This window comes from Wolffia australiana, chromosome 20 (genome assembly GCF_029677425.1).
Source record: "Wolffia australiana isolate 7733 chromosome 20, ASM2967742v1".
Lineage (NCBI taxonomy): Eukaryota > Viridiplantae > Streptophyta > Magnoliopsida > Alismatales > Araceae > Wolffia > Wolffia australiana.
The window spans coordinates 1,382,064-1,399,399 of NC_135854.1; the positions used below are offsets into that span (position 1 = coordinate 1,382,064).

The following is a 17,336-nucleotide window of genomic DNA, read 5'->3' on the forward strand; positions in this document are numbered from 1 at the left end:
AGAGAGAGAGAAGGAAGAAAGAAAGGAAAAGAAAGAGGAGAGAGAGAAGGGAGAGAGAGAGAGAAGGAAGAAAGAAAGGAAGAAGAGAGAGGAGAGAGAGAAGGGAGAGAGAGAGAGAAGGAAGAAAGAAAGGAAGAAGAGAGAGGAGAGAGAGAAGGGAGAGAGAGAAGGAAGAAAGAAAGGAAGAAGAGAGAGGAGAGAGAGAAGGGAGAGAGAGAGAAGGAAGAAAGAAAGGAAGAAGAGAGAGGAGAGAGAAGGAAGAAGAGAGAGGAGAGAGAGAGAAGGAAGAAAGAAAGGAAGAAGAGAGAGGAGAGAGAAGGAAGAAGAGAGAGGAGAGAGAGAGAAAGGACAGAGAGAGAGAAGGAAGAAAGAAAGGAAGAAGAGAAATCAGAGAGAGAGGGGCGAGAGAGAGAGAAGGAAGAAAGAAAGAAATTCGCAAGCTTATTTTTGTTCTGCTGGGGAGAGTGTTAAGAGCCCATTAAGGTCACCCATCAACCTCATTTCTCCTCTGATCTCTTCTTAACCCCCCAAAAAGAACCTCCCAAACTCCAATTTCCATTCCTCGCCGGAGCCAACCCCACTCTACACTCCATTCTCTCTCCTCCCCCCACTTTCTCTCTCTACAATGGCATCTCTCCTCTGCCACAACCCACTTCTTCTTCATCCTTGCTCTACCATGGCCTCTTCTCCAGTTTCTCAGAGAAGCCACTCTTTCCCTTCTCCCCATAGAAGGTCCTTCAACCGTGGCACCTCTGTCATTGCAAGGATCAGCCCGTTTGAATTGATGGGTTCGGAGGATTGGACGAGAGATTTAGTGGGCAGAGCAGAAAATTTCTTGTACTTCATCGCAGATGCTGGAATTGCTTCGGTTGACGACGCCACCGTCGAGCCCGCTAAGCAAAGAGACTGGCTTTCCGGCATCACTGACGTCATGGAGTATGTTCTTAAGGTTCGAGATTGTTCTTGAATATCTATGTTAAAGTGAATTTGAATTTGATTAACTTCGTTCTGATGAGATTTTGACATAGACAGTAGACGGTTCTTTGAGAGGAATTGACTTTCATGTGGAGCATTTGCGATGTGGGTCTAATGATTCCGAATTTCGATTTATGATATAGGTCTGAAGGCAATTTTTCATCGCCTGGTTTATTTCTTGAATATTTTTATATTCTGTTCCCCTGTTATAATCATATTTACGTCTTGTTTTAGCTGTCTACGTCATCTGAAATAACGAATATTTTTTATATATCTTCTGGGAACTTCGTCGTTGGCTTAATTATTCTTGGCCTTTTCGTCCAATTTTATTGAAGCGACAATGGTTAGAAAACGATACCAAATATCCTGTCATTTCAATTATTTACATAAACCTTTTCCGGCGTTTCTTATAATATTTATCTTTTTAGAGATCATGCAAAGACTGGCTTTCATTTCAGGTTCTGAAGGATGCGCTTTCTTCTCTTCATGTACCATATTCATACGGTTTTGCTATCATACTACTGACAATCCTTGTAAAGGCTGCCACATTTCCTTTGACGAAGAGACAGGTTAATTTTCTGGATTTTCTTTTTTGGTTGATGAAACTCAAATTTAATTTCAACTGCCTGGTTGTACATCTATTTAAAGTCAACAGCTGGTTGATCCGTTGCTTATTGGTTGGAATCTGAGAAAGTAAGCTGCATTTGGATTGATTCATTATCACATTTTTGTGCAAAAATAATTCAGAAGATTAACGTCTTCTGAAGAACATAATCAGGGGAAGTCATTATGACGGTAACTCACCAATTCACTCATTCTCGTCTCTGTTTCTCTTGTCATGTTTATGCCATTGAAAGTATCATTCATCTGTGTTGGCCTTGTCCCATCACCATGTTACATGAGCTTCAGTCGAGGAATAGTGTACCATCTCGTTCTCTCTCCCCTTCTCTTTCATCCTCCTATTTTTGTATTGCTGTATCATTTATCATCATATTTTAGTATATATATTTTTTTAAAATTATCAGAGACCTAGTGCTTGATACCAGTGTCATTAAAGTTCTTGGATGAGGTGGGGGAACTATTTTCCTTGGGACAAAATTTCGACCTGTTCCAGGCCTCAGGACAAAGGAAGAGACAAATATGAATCTTAATATAGGTATGTATCGGGGAAGAGTGATTGATGAGGAGGGTAGAGATTCCTGGGGTTGGAGAGTAGAACAGGAATGATTTGAGCGAGCAATCAAATGTAGGAGACAGTGATTATCTAGGAAGACGCAGCGAAGAATAGACGACCACAAGGGACGGGAATTGCAGAGAGAGAGAAAAGGGACTTCAACTTCATTTTTCTTGGCTGTCCTCCTAGAGGGAGCGATGCCCTACTTAAAGGCAATATAAAAGAGCCAAATGAAGAAAATGGCGCTAGTGGGCTAATCATGACTAAACTAACCCTCGATAAGTTGGAGATCACATCAAAATGCTGGCTAGGACAATGAAGTTTTTTGCCCCTGGGTCAAAAATTTCATCTCATCTCAAGGATCTGGATGCACAGGAAAAAGGGGCGGCTCTTCAAGCATGCAAATAAAAATGATAATATTTTAATCAATTTATGAAGATAATAATGTTAATTTTTTACTGTCTTACAAATTACAGCTATCTGCCAAGATACAAATACCCCCCAAACCTTGCCTCAGATAGCTGCCACGAGACAAATACACCTAAACCTTGCCTCAGATAGCTGCCAAGATACAAATACCCCCCAATTTACTAGTTTCTAGTCCCGTGGCAATGCCCCTTAGGTTCTCCTTAGGTCATCCTTTCATCCTTAAAACAAAAAAGACATATATATGAAGTGTTCAAGATATCATTCTCATTTTTGGCACCAGGCTTAGAGGCAACGTTGATAGCAGCAAATGTGCTAGAGGCTACTGGGTATAATTCATTCCTTACTGTATTCGGTGGTTTTATGTAAAAATGGATGTCTCTATCTGTCTATTCAAGTCAAATAGAGTGAAAGAAAAGATGAGCAGTTCTACTTATTTCCTTGGCTTTATTCCCTTGCTCCCAGGGCAGCAGGCTCCTCCCATCGCCCTGCTCCTCTCTCTTCTCCAAACATCTCAAGTGTCAACAAGAGGGCAAGATCAAGAATTAAAAGATTTATTTTTTATTATATTTCGCCCCACCACCATTTCTTCCTGGCATGCAGAACAGGACAAATCCAGATGGAACAATTTTTAAATAGGGTGAACCCAGATGTCAGGAATTGCGGACTGTTATCAACTCTGGTGTCAGATTGTATCATTTAGAGCTGGTCTCATTGGCGACCATAATCCTGCTGGGTCAGATTGTTTCAGATCTACAACTGCTAACCAGTCTGAGTTAAATGTCTTGTGGAAGGGATTTCACCTCTTGCTTCCATCTTTTGAGACTTCTATCACTATATGGTGAGGCCTTAAGATCCGTGCTGCTTGATTTGCACTCTAACCAGCTCTCACTCTTCATCTGTGAGAGTCTACAGTAATTGTCTCCTACATCCCTTGGCCAGAGATGACAAGACAATGCCTGAGCTTATTGTCCACCTGGATGTCCCAAAAGCAAGAGATCCAGTTCTGATGCCTTCTGCCATGCCATCTGTCACTGTTTGTCTGCCAACTGTAGCACCGCCTGTGGCTTCATTTCTTCTTGGTAAACTGGCTTCTTCATCAGATTCCTTATATCAGTTTCTTGCATCTCACCCATCACATCAGTCATCCACTGATGTTGTTGATTTGGTTTGTCATGCCCTTATGGTGTTATGCTTCTGTGGCGTTTCATCCTCCATCTTGCCCTTGTGGCGCTTTGCTCCTGGAGAGATTCATCGTTCTTGTACTTGAGTTTCTTCTCAATCCTTGGTGAAGGCAGTTGAGCATCTCCCCAATGGGTCAAGGTCAGATGAGGAATCCGTGTACGTAAAATTTATATGAGGACCTCTTGTGGGGAGAGGCTGCTCCAGCGATCGATGGGGGGGGGGGGACATAGAAGGATAGAGAAAGAGAGATGTTTTTATAATAGTAAAGGTAGGCACTCTTCTCAGATCCTCTTCTCTGAACGTCCTCTTCCTCATTTTACCAGTCCTCACTCCTAGTCAGTCTTTTTGCGATGGTGCTAAGTGACTAATATAGTGACCTTATCTCATTTGTGTCATAAAATAAACTGAGTTACACTGAGTGCATTTGTGTGTCAAGAAGCTTCAAAAACATTTAGAATGCACTTTATTCAGAAAAGAAAGATGATGAAGTGGAAGAGAGTTTTGATAAAACAGTTCGAATAGGGGTCCCTTGGCCGATGGAGGAGATTGTACTGCAGTAGAACCTCTTTGAAAATATCCCACTCTCATAGATGAGAATTTTCTGCCGTTAAAAGTTTTCTCCACTTCCCAGGATGTTGGTTTGATTATATTCTGGAATTATGCCCTAAATATAATCTGAATTCCCTTTACTAACCCTCCGTTTGTACTTATGAATAACCATTATTACCTCTTGATCTATCTGTATCGCTGCATCTCTGATGTTTTTGTGGTCATTTGTTGCAAGCCAAATGCCGTTTGAAATTGTTTGGATACTTGCATACTTTGCATCTCAGCCGACTCTTCACAATATGTCATCGATTTTCCTCTTTTTTTCAGGTAGAGTCTTCTTTGGCAGTGCGATCTCTGCAGCCTCAAGTAAAGGCTATTCAAGAACGATTTTCTGGAGACCCGGTGAGTTAACGTGAGAATTTATGTTATTTAATATTGCATTTGTATGATTTACGAGTCTTTGTGATGCTAGACATACAGCTAGAAAAAGTATTCAAGTTATCCCCAAAGGAAAATAATTATTTATAGAGAATGTTTGAGGAATATCCTTCTTCTTATGTCTTTCCACTTTAAAGATAGGTACCCTGAAGTCCAAGCAAAGCCATCCAATCTCTATAGTGGTCATCCCCTCTTCTACAAGTTTGTCTTTTATAATGCCACGTTATTTCATATCTCAAAACTTTGATGGGTCAAAGCAAGGTAGGGCATTTCCTTGGTCTTCAAACCCCATTACATTTTTTTTAGTCGCTAATGTTATTCGGTTTTATTTTCATTTTTCTGTTGACACCTGTGTCTTCACTGGTCAATTATTCCTGCACGATGTTCATCTTTTTGGGTTTGTGTGAACAGATTGATACAATCTGTATTGAATTGGTAAGAAAAGATCAAGAAAAGCAACTTACAGATGTAATGTCACAGTTCCTCTGTCAGATCCTTCTTCAGAATTCCCCGTTAATGTCGATCCTCCAGTACCTAGCTCCCCTTGTCGGTATGAACGCCCTCAGAAGACCCTTGCTGCATACAGCTGGCCTCTCCAAGATCTCCCACACCCTCCAAGAAGTCTAACTGACCATCCGTCCCTTTCTTGGAGGACTCACCTCTTATTTATAGGCATCCTTTATTCCCTTACCACTCCCAGTCAAGACTGGGAGTTAGTAGCCACATCAGCATCACATGGGCCACCAGGTCCCCTGTTGCCTGTTGACTGGTCAACAGTCTTTATTTGGCTCCCCCTTCTTTTCCTTCTCTCATATATTCTAATGGGAACCGTATCACAGATCTTTTTAATCAAGTATCAGTTTTTTTTAAACAAAACCCAAGCTTCACTTTCTACTTGTGCAACCATCAATTGTCTGTTGGATGTCCCCGATCGGGAAAATGGTTTTATGATTCCTTTTGCTTATTAGCTGTAGAAAGACAAATTTAATGAAATCATGTTTTATTTTATTGATACATATTATGTTTAATGTTTTATGATTCTCATTCAATCCACAGGAGAAAATACAATTGGAAACAGCTAGATTGTATAAGGTGGCTGGCGTCAACCCTTTCGCAGGTAACAATTTTGATAGAACTATTATGATGGGATTTATTTGAAATTATAATTTTCTTACAAATTCAAATGTTTTGGCTGTTTTTGACTTCCTCTTTTTTAAGAAAAGTTTTTGACTTCTTTTTTTTTGAAATGAAAAAGAGAAGATCACCCGAAATTGGTGATCAACACAAAATTAATAATAATATATATTAATGTGAAAAGTACATGCCCGGCCAGCCTGGCCTCTTTTCCCTCCTTCACTTCCTACTTAACCAGTAGGATATACAATTCCCTGCATCATGTAGCACCGAGTCCAGCTACAGTCTTTCTTTTAAGTGCCATCTCATTACGATGTAGCCATAGTACCCAAGAGCACCGCGAGGATCCCTACCCATCTCGAGCGTCCTCAACACGCACCCCCCCCCACCCCCCCGAGTGATCTCCAGCATGTCGCGTCCATCCCTCTTAGCTTCTGCAATCTCCAAATGGCCTGCACAAAAGAACACTCTAAAAACAGGTGAGAGCAGTCTTCCTCTCCGAGGCCGCACACGGGACACGCTGTCGACGTCTCTGGTATCATGTGCTGTCAGAGAACTGGGGTCATAATTTGCCTCCTGATAAGCATCCACCCAAAAATCAACATTTTCAACGGGACTTTCTGCTTCCAGTAGTGTCTGCATGTACGGGATGTCTGCATCTTCTATTGTACTCCCACTAATCTTCTTGTGCCCCTCCATACCCAACCGTCCCGTATCCCAATGATGGGTCGTAGATGCATTATGGTCTGTTGCATGTTCATGTCTTCCAACCTCTGATCAGACATTGCACCTCACATATTCAGATTCCATGTGTCGTCCCAACATTCTCACACCAAAGCTTGAGGACTCCTTGCCAAAGCAAAGAGGGGAGCCTTGGGGAAAAGCTTTCCGGATCAGGCCTTGGCTGACCACTCATCTATCCAAAATCTCAAAAGGCTTTGTTCCCTTGAGTTTGCTGGAAAGCAGGCCCATGCCCTGCCAAAAACTGGAGGCCCCACTGGTTGGGGTCGATCTCAGTTCCCAACTCAACCTTGTGCCATACATGTCTCTCAAGACTTTTGTTACCATGTCCTCCTCTGGTTCCATAATCTTGGACACCCATTTAGTAAAAAGTGCCATGTTCATGACTTGCAGGTGTGATACCCTCAGCCCGCCATGTTCCACTGGTCGACACGCCACCTCCCATGATACCATAGCTGATACACAACCTTTTGTCGATCCGGACCTTTTCCAGAAAAAGCATCTCATCAAAGATTCCAAACGACGTCCAACCCTCTTGGGCATTTGATACGATCCTCAATCTAGGCTTGTATCGAACGGGAGTAGAGGGCGAGGTGAGGTAGAAGTTCCTGAGGTAGAGAGGAGAAACGGGAATGATCCGAGAGGAGGTCGACCGGGGACAAGCCGCCTGAAGATGTGGTGAGGTAGAGATGATCAGGAGGGATGGGGATCGTAGAGGGAGAGAGGATCTAGACATGGAGAGGGGAGATAAGAGACCTTTCTTCATTCTCATTTGCTGCCCTCCTAAAGAGAGGCCATCACTATTTGAAGGAAATACACAATAGCCAAATGACTGAAATACCCTTGTGGGCTAACATGATGAAATGACCCCTAGATAGGTTGAGGATCCTATCTTGGATCCTTTCAGCATCTTGAAAACTGAGAGGTAAAATATTGGTATTGCTGAGGTATTAATCTCTATAATAAAAGTTGACCAGTTAGTGACAGCACACAGCTTTGCCAGCCCTCTAGTCTCATCTCCACCCTCTCAATCACCGGTGCCCAATCCGTGGTTGCCAGACCCCCCCTCTTCAGGGGCAATCCCAGGTAGCACATTAGTAGGGTCATGATGGAGCCCCAAAGCTTCCAAGCATTGAGCTTCCTCCTCTTGTGTAACGCCAAACCCCAGAAAAGCGGATTTGGTTTGGTTGATTTGCAAATCTGAGAAATATATGAAGAGATCTAATCGCATTGAAAGATTTTGGGCTTCCTCCACTGAGCCTTCCATGAAGAAGGTAGTGTCATCCGCATACTGAAGTAATGGTGTACCTGTTGGGAAACTCTCGGATTGGAAATCCTTCAACTTGCCCGTGCACATACCTTTACTGTACTGGTGGCCAGGGCATCCATTACTAGGACGAATAAAAGTGGTGCCGATGGGCATTCGTATGTAACCCCTCTTTGAGGGTGGATCCATTCGCCCTCTGGTTTACCATTGACAAGGACCGAGAATGAACGTGACGTCATGCATCTTCTCACCCATTTTGCTCATTCTGTCAGGAAGTTTCTCTTCCTCATTGAGACCCGCAGGAAATCCCAATCCCGCGTGTCGTATCCTGTAGCAAAATCTAGTTTCCACATAAAACCCTTCTTGCTCTCTCTGCCATGCTGGAATGATTTCCCCGCCACTACAGCACTGTCGATCAACCATTGACCTGGGATGAAAGCATATTGAAAAGGTTTGACCACATTGCCGGGCACTTGCCGTAGTCGATTAGCCAGTACCTTTGCTAAGATGAGATAGATGGAGTTTGAGGGCAATATAGGTCGGAAATCACCAATCGTAGTGGCCCTGTGGCATTTGGATAAGAGGAAGAGGTGCAACCTGTTTAAGCGTTCTAAGCCATAATTACCTAGTCAAAATTCCGCCAACGTGCCCATAACTTCTGCTTCAACCATTTCCCAATACTCGCTGTAGAAAAGTACCAGGAATTTGTCAGGTCCCAGCGCGTCTTCTCCGTTCAGGCCCTTGATGGCAGCTTTCACTTCCTCCATAGTGAACGATCTCCTCAGTTCAACCTGTTGGCTCCCCGTCATTTGGTGGCTCCTCTGCCACCCCATTTCCATTTGCTTGGGCGCCCCCATTTGGAAAAGGCTCGAACATGTTCTGCTAGAACTGCCCCTACTGCCCTTGATCCTACAACTTCTTGGTTTCCCATGTGTAATTTCAGTATTTGGTTAGACTGTCTCCTTCCACTTGTTGCGAGGTGGAAGAAACGAGTGTTGGCATCCCACTCCTTTAGCCACAATTGTCTTGACTGTTGCCTCTAATCCATCTCCTACTTTTAAATCCTCTGCTCAGATAGTTTCTTGATATTTTATTCTCTGCTTTGCCTCCTCTCCCAAAAGGGTTCTTGTGTCCTCCAGGTCATCTAATTTTTTTATGCCTTTCAACGCCTCCGAGTGGCGTTTGTTTCTCTCCACCCAGATCCTCTTCCGAATCCCTAGTAGATGTGCTTGAAGCCCCTCGAATCACCCCGCATAACTCTCTCCACAGAGAAGATTTCTGAGTGTTGGATATGGGAACATAGGCTGAAATGACCGCCCATTCATAGCCAAGAGGCATAAAAAACATGAAAAATAATCTTTTTCTTATAAAATTTTCTAAAATCCATTACTGGACGTTGCAAAGCATGCATGTCTGTTGAGCTATCTATCTCATGTTCATCAAGGTTTTCATCAAAGAAAGATATACTGAATGAAAGTGGTTGCTCCTTAGACAAAGACTAGTGATGAAGGTTGTCAATAAGAGGTGACTCCTGGAAGTCATGAAGGAATGTGCATAAGTGCAAGTGATGAAGACGACTGCGCCCATCTCGTCTTCAAGTACCCGTTTGTTTGAGCAGTGTGAGCCCATCAGCCAAACACAGGGGTGCTCTCCTTAGGGGGCCTTCTGGGATTCCATGCAGAGTGGTGCACTCAGGAGGAGAGAGGGGCATCATCTAACTTTGCGGTGCTCTGGAAATGTGGCTGCGTAGAAACAACGTTATCTTCAATGGAAGGAAGCTGGATGGTGTCATACAATGAATGGAAAGTCTCACCTCGGCATGGTTTAAAGGGCCATGGCAAGAGGGCAGGGTGCCCCTTTTGGCGCTATGTGTGCTTCATGACCATATCTATTTATCCCATCGAGAGGGTCACTGATTTTTGGTGATCTTCCATAATTTCTTCAAAAAAAAGAAAAGATATACTTATCGTCTCTTTGTGAAACATGATTATTGGAATGAATGTGTTACGATCCCCGTTCGTAACGCTCCTTGTAGGTGATTCTGTGAATAATCTCCAACCAAAATATTCTCCAATGGAAAGAATTCAAGAGAATCTGTGTCTTTGAGGAACAGAAAGGAAGAGGGAAATCAACAATGAATGGATACAGGATGTGAATCAGGATTCATCAGGAGGAATGTGGGGAGAGGATCTGGATCAGATCTTCTCAATGGAAGCTAGAGGAGAGGTCGAATGAACCCTCGCTCCATGGAATTGGGAGTATCTCCTCGTCTGCTCGAAGTCCACGCCGCGGTTCTTAAAATTCAAAAGTCGATCCCCTTCTGTCTCTTGACCTTTATTTGTATTAGGCGCCTCAAGCCCACTTTATTCCCACTTACACATACGACTAGCTTCTCCTCTTCCAAGAACTTTGATAAGTCCTCAAGGGGACCTAATCAGAATGGAGCGATACAATGAGGCCAGACTTTATAATGACAAATTCTTTGATTTGTCAAAGTCTGGATTTAGTTCCTTTTGTGAAATCCTTCATCCAGTGCCGCCAGCCTCTATCCTCTGGAACTAGGGTTTACAAAAAAAAACCTCATCATAGACTCACGGAATAAACTGGTTTAAAAATCAGTCTTACCCTTATGTTTGGTGGCCACACTCCACTTAAGTTTGTTATTCCACACGCTGGAATTTGTAACTTAAAAACACACTGTGGATCACTTATAATGAGTGACCCACTTAAAAAACAAAAGAAAAATGTAAAGGGTGTGAGGGCTGCTTAAAACATGAGGCCTACTTACATAATAACAAACATAACACATCAAAAGGGACCTGACTTATACCTTTGATGAACCTTGTGGATGAAATATTTCCTCAATTTGTTCTCAGCTTTTGTGGTTTTGCATTTTCAGGATGTCTGCCCACCCTTGCTACTATTCCTGTTTGGATAGGACTTTACAGAGCCCTCTCGAATGTGGCAAATGAGGTTAAATACTGTAAATGCATTGTATATCACTTTTGGTGTTGGATATATTTTCGAAACAAAAAACACTTTTGCTGTTGCAACCCCTTTCGGTATTCAGTCCGCCAGCATGACTTCTCAAAATGTTTATCGTTACAGGGGCTCTTGACTGAGGGATTTTTCTGGATACCATCCCTTGCTGGTCCAACAACAATAGCTTCACGTCAGAGCGGGGCCGGAACTTCTTGGCTTTTTCCTTTTTTGGTAAGCAGGCTGTGATGTGTATAAAGGAGTTTTATAGGTTCCTAAATTTTCTTATGTGGTTAACTTCCATTCCTGAATGTTTGTGATGCTGCAGGATGGTCATCCACCTTTGGGATGGTCAGACACTGCTGCATATCTTGTACTTCCGGTACTTCTTGTTATTTCTCAGTACGTCTCTGCACAAATTTTGCAACCTCCCCAGGTTTGTTTAATTCATTGCATTTTGTATTTATCACGGCTCTGTTTTAAGTTTGAATAGTTGAACTTTGGCGTTCATCTTATTCTTAATCATGTGTCCATCTTATACCCATTAGATTGCCAAAAGATATTCAGAATAAAAGTTTTGTCTTTTATCATTGCGATCTCATTATCATGCTTCAAATGCTGAAGATGTAACACCTCCAATTTCAAATTTACTGATCCATGGTATTGGAATTGCAGACCCAAAAAGAGAGATTCATGATATAACTTCGTCCATTTTTGAAATGTTCTCTTATATCACCTTCTAGAAATGATAAAGTCGAAATTAAGATTCAAAAGATTATCAATGTACAAAATTTAGTGCGAAAGATGACCTCTGCGTTTAGGATAATGTATGTAATCTAGTTCCTTTGAATTTTCAGTCTAATGATCCAAACCAATCGAGCTCTCAAGCTGTGACGAAGATCCTGCCGCTAATGATTGGTTATTTTTCACTTTCAGTTCCATCAGGGTTAAGTCTTTACTGGTATGTGATTCTCTCTCATCCCCAGTCATGTCGTCATACTCACTTCATTTCAAGTCAAGGGCATAATCTTATATTTCTCTGAACAACCTTTTCATAACTAATTTATTCATTTGTTTGGAGCTTGTATTCCTTGGGAATAAATAATTATTCAGTTCACAATTTATGATTTTTTGTTTGTTCTTTTTTTTTTTTTGAAAGAACGAAGGGAAGATCACCAGAAACGGGTTATCAACCCAAAAATCATGATATATATAAGCGTGATAATTACATGGCCTTCACTCCCCTTCGATGAGGGAAAATAATTTCCGACCATCAGGCTCACCCCCAGAACCAATAGGATACATTACTCTCGTCATCCTGCATAACAGTATCTGATGACACCGCCCATCCCTTGAACACGACATCATTTCAGTGCCGCCATATGGCCCAAAGTACTGTGAAGATCCTTCCCCACCCTGACCGTGTCCTGCCTGCGCTTCTCCGGAACAAGTTCCAGCATGCCTCATCGGAAGTCACATCCAACCCGCTTAGGGGCTGCGCTTCCCACCCGTTCAGGAAGTGGGCAATCGAAAAATAGATGTGCTTAGTCTTCCTCTTCTCGTGCGCACATGGGACATACTGCCGATGTGTCTGATAATATGTGCTTACGTAAGACTCTTGTCATCAGACGTCTTCTACGGAGCAGCCACCCAAAGATCCTAATTCTAAAAGGGACCTTTTGTTTCCTTAACCGGCAACACGTAGCAAAAATGTACTCCCCTTCTATAGCATCCCCTCCAATCCTTTTCTAAGCATCCCGAACTGAGAAAGGCCTGCCACTTCACAGCCAACCATCCCTTGCTTCGTCTATGGGTCGCAAATCTAGGATAGATTGCTGCATGTGTAGAGACTCCTCCAATTGCTGGTCTGATAGGGCGCCCACCACAATGGGGTTCCATGCTAATCCCAACTATCTCTGACCGAGGCCTGAGGGGTTCGTGTGACCACAAATAGTCAGGGAAAAACCTCGCTTAACTTGCCGCTGGCTGACCAATTATCTGTCTAATGTCAGAAGATAGCCACATCCCCCAAGTTTGGCACAAAGAACTGCTGAAATTTTGGGAAAATTGGCCTCAAGCCTTGCCAAGACATGGATGCCCCTCAAGTTGGGGTTGACCGTTGCTCCCACTTTAACTCCAGCCCATAGCTGTGTCTCAAGACCATCGTGATCATGTCTTCTGCCGGACGCGTGATATTGCCTATCCAATTTGTCAGCAATGCCGTATTCGTGTCCTGTAGGTGAAACACTTCCAACCCTCCCTGCTCCAACAGTCGGCAAACCACCTCCCACGGCACTGGAGCTGGTCCACTGTTGTTCCCCTGCCCTTGTCCTTTACAAAAAAACCACCTCATCAGGGACTCCAAACAGAAACCCCCTTCGGCGCCTTGAAGATGGAAAGATAAAATAATGGTATTGCAAAAAACACCGATTTCAGCAGTACTAACCTTCCAGCTATCGGCAAGACGCGACTCTGCTATCCCTCCAATTGCCGCTCCACCTTCTCTATCACTGGAGCCCATCCTTGCTCGTCATCCTTCCTCTCCTTAGGGGCAAACCTAGGTAGCACATAGGGGGTGACCCGATTGGTGTCCCTAGAGCCACCGAACAATGGTTCTCTTTATCATGTGTAAGTCCAAACCAAACACACGCAGATTTGGTGCGGTTAATCTTTAAGCCCAAGAAATCTGCAAATAGGTCTAGAAGCGTTGAGAGGTTACAGGCTTCCTCTGCTGAGCCATTTTCTTGAGGGGTTATGATTTTTTGTTAAATGCCCTATTTAGTCCCATGATTGCTGCCCTAAGCTCCTCCAAGGAAGGTCTAATTAGTTCTGCCAGTTGTTCTTGATTCACCATCTGTGCACCCGTACCACACCACTTCCATTGGATGCACTTCCCCCCTCTTGGAAAAAGACTGAAAGTGTAGCACGATAGCCTGTCCCTCCCCATGTGCCCCAGTATGCTCCTGGTTCCCTACTGTCAGTCTCAGGATCTGGTTTGTCTGTCTCCTGCTGTTTTCTGCAAGATGGAAAAATCTAGTATTGGCGTCCTGCACATAGCCATAATTATCTTGATCGCTGCCTCCAGTCCATCTCCAGCTTCGTCTTCTCCTACGCAGCCCCCTGGCTCCACCTCCATTATTTGGCCTGGTCATCATCTAGAGCTCATACTGCCTCAATTCTCCTCTTTTTTCTGTCCTTCTTGGGAAGATGATGAGTCATTTTCGTCATCATCCACACTACGTGGCCAGGATGACGAGAACAAAATTATCATCATCATCATTGACAAATGATGAAGACGCTGATGACTCATCAGGGTTCTTGTCTGAAACAAATAAAAATAGGGAAAGCGACATGAGTATGAGTTACCATCATCACCTGTTAACAATCCACAAATAATGACAAGAATGACAACACATTCTAATGATCTTCCCCAAACTGCGATGATGATGAACCCTTACTTCTCTTAAGGAGGATGATATGATCCCAACCAAGTCAAGAACTGTATTCTTGAAAGGAAAAGCCATACTCACAAGAAATGGTAGACATGTTGATCCTCAGACAGACGTGGAAATTCCTATCCAGATGTGTCTCCTCAAGCTTTCCAGGCAAAATGCGGCCACCAGTTCCTAAAACGCCTACCGCTCTTCAATTCCCAGCTAACAACCTGATGCCCCTTTCGTCGCGTTCGGCCCTCCCTTTTATAGCATCAATAGGATCCCAATCCACTATGGATTCTGTCTCAGTAAGTGACTCCTCTAACTTCCCACATGCCGAGACAGGTGCCATGTCATCTACAATCTTTTTCTTATCCACATGCATAATTCTCTCTTATATGAAACCCACAGTATTGTGACAAAAGATAACTCAGAAGAAGTAAAGTAATCTTTCGGCAAAGTCGATCCCCCTCTTATCCTTTCACAACATCCCATTGCACCAAGTCTATCTCTCTTTCTTATCTCTACTATGATCTTACCATCTCTCCCTAAATCAAACATCGTACTTATATTCGAAAAATCTGGTTAAAATTCAATAAGATCCCAACTGCGTCAAGATTCTTTGATGATCTTTTGCTATTCTCCAGTGACATTATTGATGAATTGAATGTAATATATTTCCTTGCATGGACTATTTTTCTTAGGGTTTGTTTGAATGAGATAATAATGGTTGGTATTTACATCAAAAAATGTTGAAAAATGTTTCTTTTACAGGTTTACAAATAATATATTGAGCATTGGACAGCAGGTCTGGCTCCAAAAACTTGGTGGCACTAAGAACCTTTTGAGAGAGCCCCAAGAGCCACAGAAAAGCCAGAAGTCTGAATATCTAGTCCAAACAAACATCACCAACGACTTGCAAGATTTGAAATCTGAACTTACCAAGCCGCATGCTGGTGAAAGGTAACATTTTCGTGGAAATTCTTTTTACTCTACTTGTTATGATAAATGTATTTTTTATTTATCAGATTTAAAAAGTTGAAAGAAGAAGAAGCTAAAAGGAAGAGGGAACGAGAACAAGAAAATAAAAGTGAAAAGCCAAATTCAAGGTCGATTCATGATGATAGTGCAGAGCAGGTACAATGACGAATGAGTTTAAATATCCAGATTGTATTTTATGATTTGAATTAAGCATTATATTTTTGGACCTTGAAGTAATTAGCCTGATCCAGAGTTACCACTGATATGACATAAATTTTATGAGATGCTTTATTGGAATATACTGATGTGACTTTTCCCCGGCAGCCAATAATTCAATCTGAAGTTTAAACTTTAACTTTGTTGCTAATTGAATGGAGTCACCAAAATTGTCAGAAGTAGGGGTATTATTGTAACCTCTCTTCCTTAAGACTACTATCCGTGAAGAAGTGTAGAGAATTCTCTAGTTGAATTGAGTTTGGCTGTATTTCCGTCTCTCTTTTCTTCCTTCTGTCTCTCATTTCCGCACCTAACCTTCTTCCCTGTGAAGTTAAGGGGAAATTATAATTAGAATCAGTAAAAATGCTGGACATGTGTGTAATCAGTAAAACAGGACACATTTGTTATTATTCCTCCTTTTCTTTGGAAAAGACTTTGACATTCTTGTAACCAGGGCAAAGTCAGCCTGAGTTTCAAATAAAACCTTTCTAGTGTTTGACATATACTTTTGAATGTATTTAGAAGTCGGAATTAATCATCAATTTCTTTATTGATTTTATTTTTCACATCATTTGGCCCTTTGTTTAAAAATCTCTCGTGTGCTGTTTCATAGCATGAGGAATAATCAGCTACAGTCTCTGGCTCCCATGAACATCTCCTAACAAGTCCATATCTTTTCTAGGTATGATGAGCTAAAAGTAAATTTTCTTCTATTTATATCCTTTTTTCTATAATTTCCCTATTTTTGTGAAGAATCTTTCTCCTGTGAAAATAATCTTGAAAAGAAAAATACATCCGTGGAAATACATTCATTTTCATTATCTTGGGATATGGCATAAAATTTCAGTATGTTTTGTTTCAAAGCTAATATTAGTTGTGGGACTGGGACTCTTTTAAGCAATCTTGTTTTAAAACTTTTTACGGAGTTCTGTTTCTAATTTTTTGAAACTTCAGGCTAAGTAGGCTAGCTGATTACAACCTGACTTCATGACGGATGACAGAACATAATGGACGCATAAGACGAAACCACTGAAACAGTGACGGATCATGAACCAGATACAAGGATGTGGAACAGACGACCGATGATGCTATCACCAAATGGTTTAAATATTTTATTCGATGTAAGTTAGAGACGGATTTTATCAGGTATGAAACACTCGTTCTCTTTATATTTTTTATCTTTATTAATATCTGGAGGGAGTGAAATGCAGGTTTTGGTCTATATTTGATAATAAGAAATGAACATATGTTGGTGCTGCTCGGAATATATGTGTATCTCGCTGAATGACAAATCTAGACTCCTCCACATTAAGTTAAACGGATTATGGATAATGGGGTGCCCGCAAACATCAGATAAAAGCTGGATCAACCAGCAGGGCGTGTTTGCATATATCTATTTTTGAATGATATATATCTCTACGTATATATATAGAGAGAAAACGAGCTAGAAATAACAGAGAAATAGTGAGAGTAGATAAAGTGGGGTAGAGAGAGATCTAAAAAGAGATATTGAGAGAGAAAAAGTGAAAAATTTAGAGAGATAGTGCTAGAAATGTGCAACAAGTTGAGGTCTGAAATGTTCTAGGATTTTCTCATGCCTTGAATCTCATCTCCATTAATTATTTTCTTTGAACATCACATCACAGCTGAAATGTTCTAGGATTTTGGCTACTGTATCATAAGATTGATATGCTTTTGATCCTATCTCCTACCCCGTAAAGATCATCCATCGATTTCTGTCCTCAAGCTTGGTGCAGTGCCCTCCAATCATAAGAGCATGTGCTATAAAACCAAAGATCTATATATGATTGAACTTTGGCTTCTGCCCTCTACACAT

General features: G+C 41.9%; 1 protein-coding gene across 4 annotated transcripts; it reads left to right on the top strand.

Moving 5' to 3' along the window:
* The first annotated feature begins 399 nt into the window (after positions 1 to 399).
* Positions 400 to 16,689, top strand: LOC144716244 (ALBINO3-like protein 1, chloroplastic). Of its 4 annotated transcripts, none has more exons than XM_078591346.1 (12): positions 403 to 949; positions 1,434 to 1,544; positions 4,637 to 4,711; positions 5,804 to 5,864; positions 10,789 to 10,862; positions 10,998 to 11,102; positions 11,197 to 11,304; positions 11,726 to 11,829; positions 15,077 to 15,265; positions 15,331 to 15,439; positions 16,113 to 16,197; positions 16,454 to 16,689. In XM_078591346.1, exons 1-11 carry the CDS (start codon positions 626 to 628, stop codon positions 16,122 to 16,124), a joined length of 1,272 nt encoding a protein of 423 aa, XP_078447472.1. In that variant the 5' UTR covers positions 403 to 625; the 3' UTR covers positions 16,125 to 16,197; positions 16,454 to 16,689. The 4 variants fall into 4 exon arrangements, with proteins under 4 accessions (XP_078447468.1, XP_078447472.1, XP_078447471.1 ...); XM_078591345.1 differs by having other exon boundaries at positions 404 to 949; positions 16,113 to 16,181; XM_078591343.1 differs by having other exon boundaries at positions 406 to 949; positions 16,113 to 16,181; positions 16,501 to 16,689.
* Positions 16,690 to 17,336: the final 647 nt, after the last annotated feature.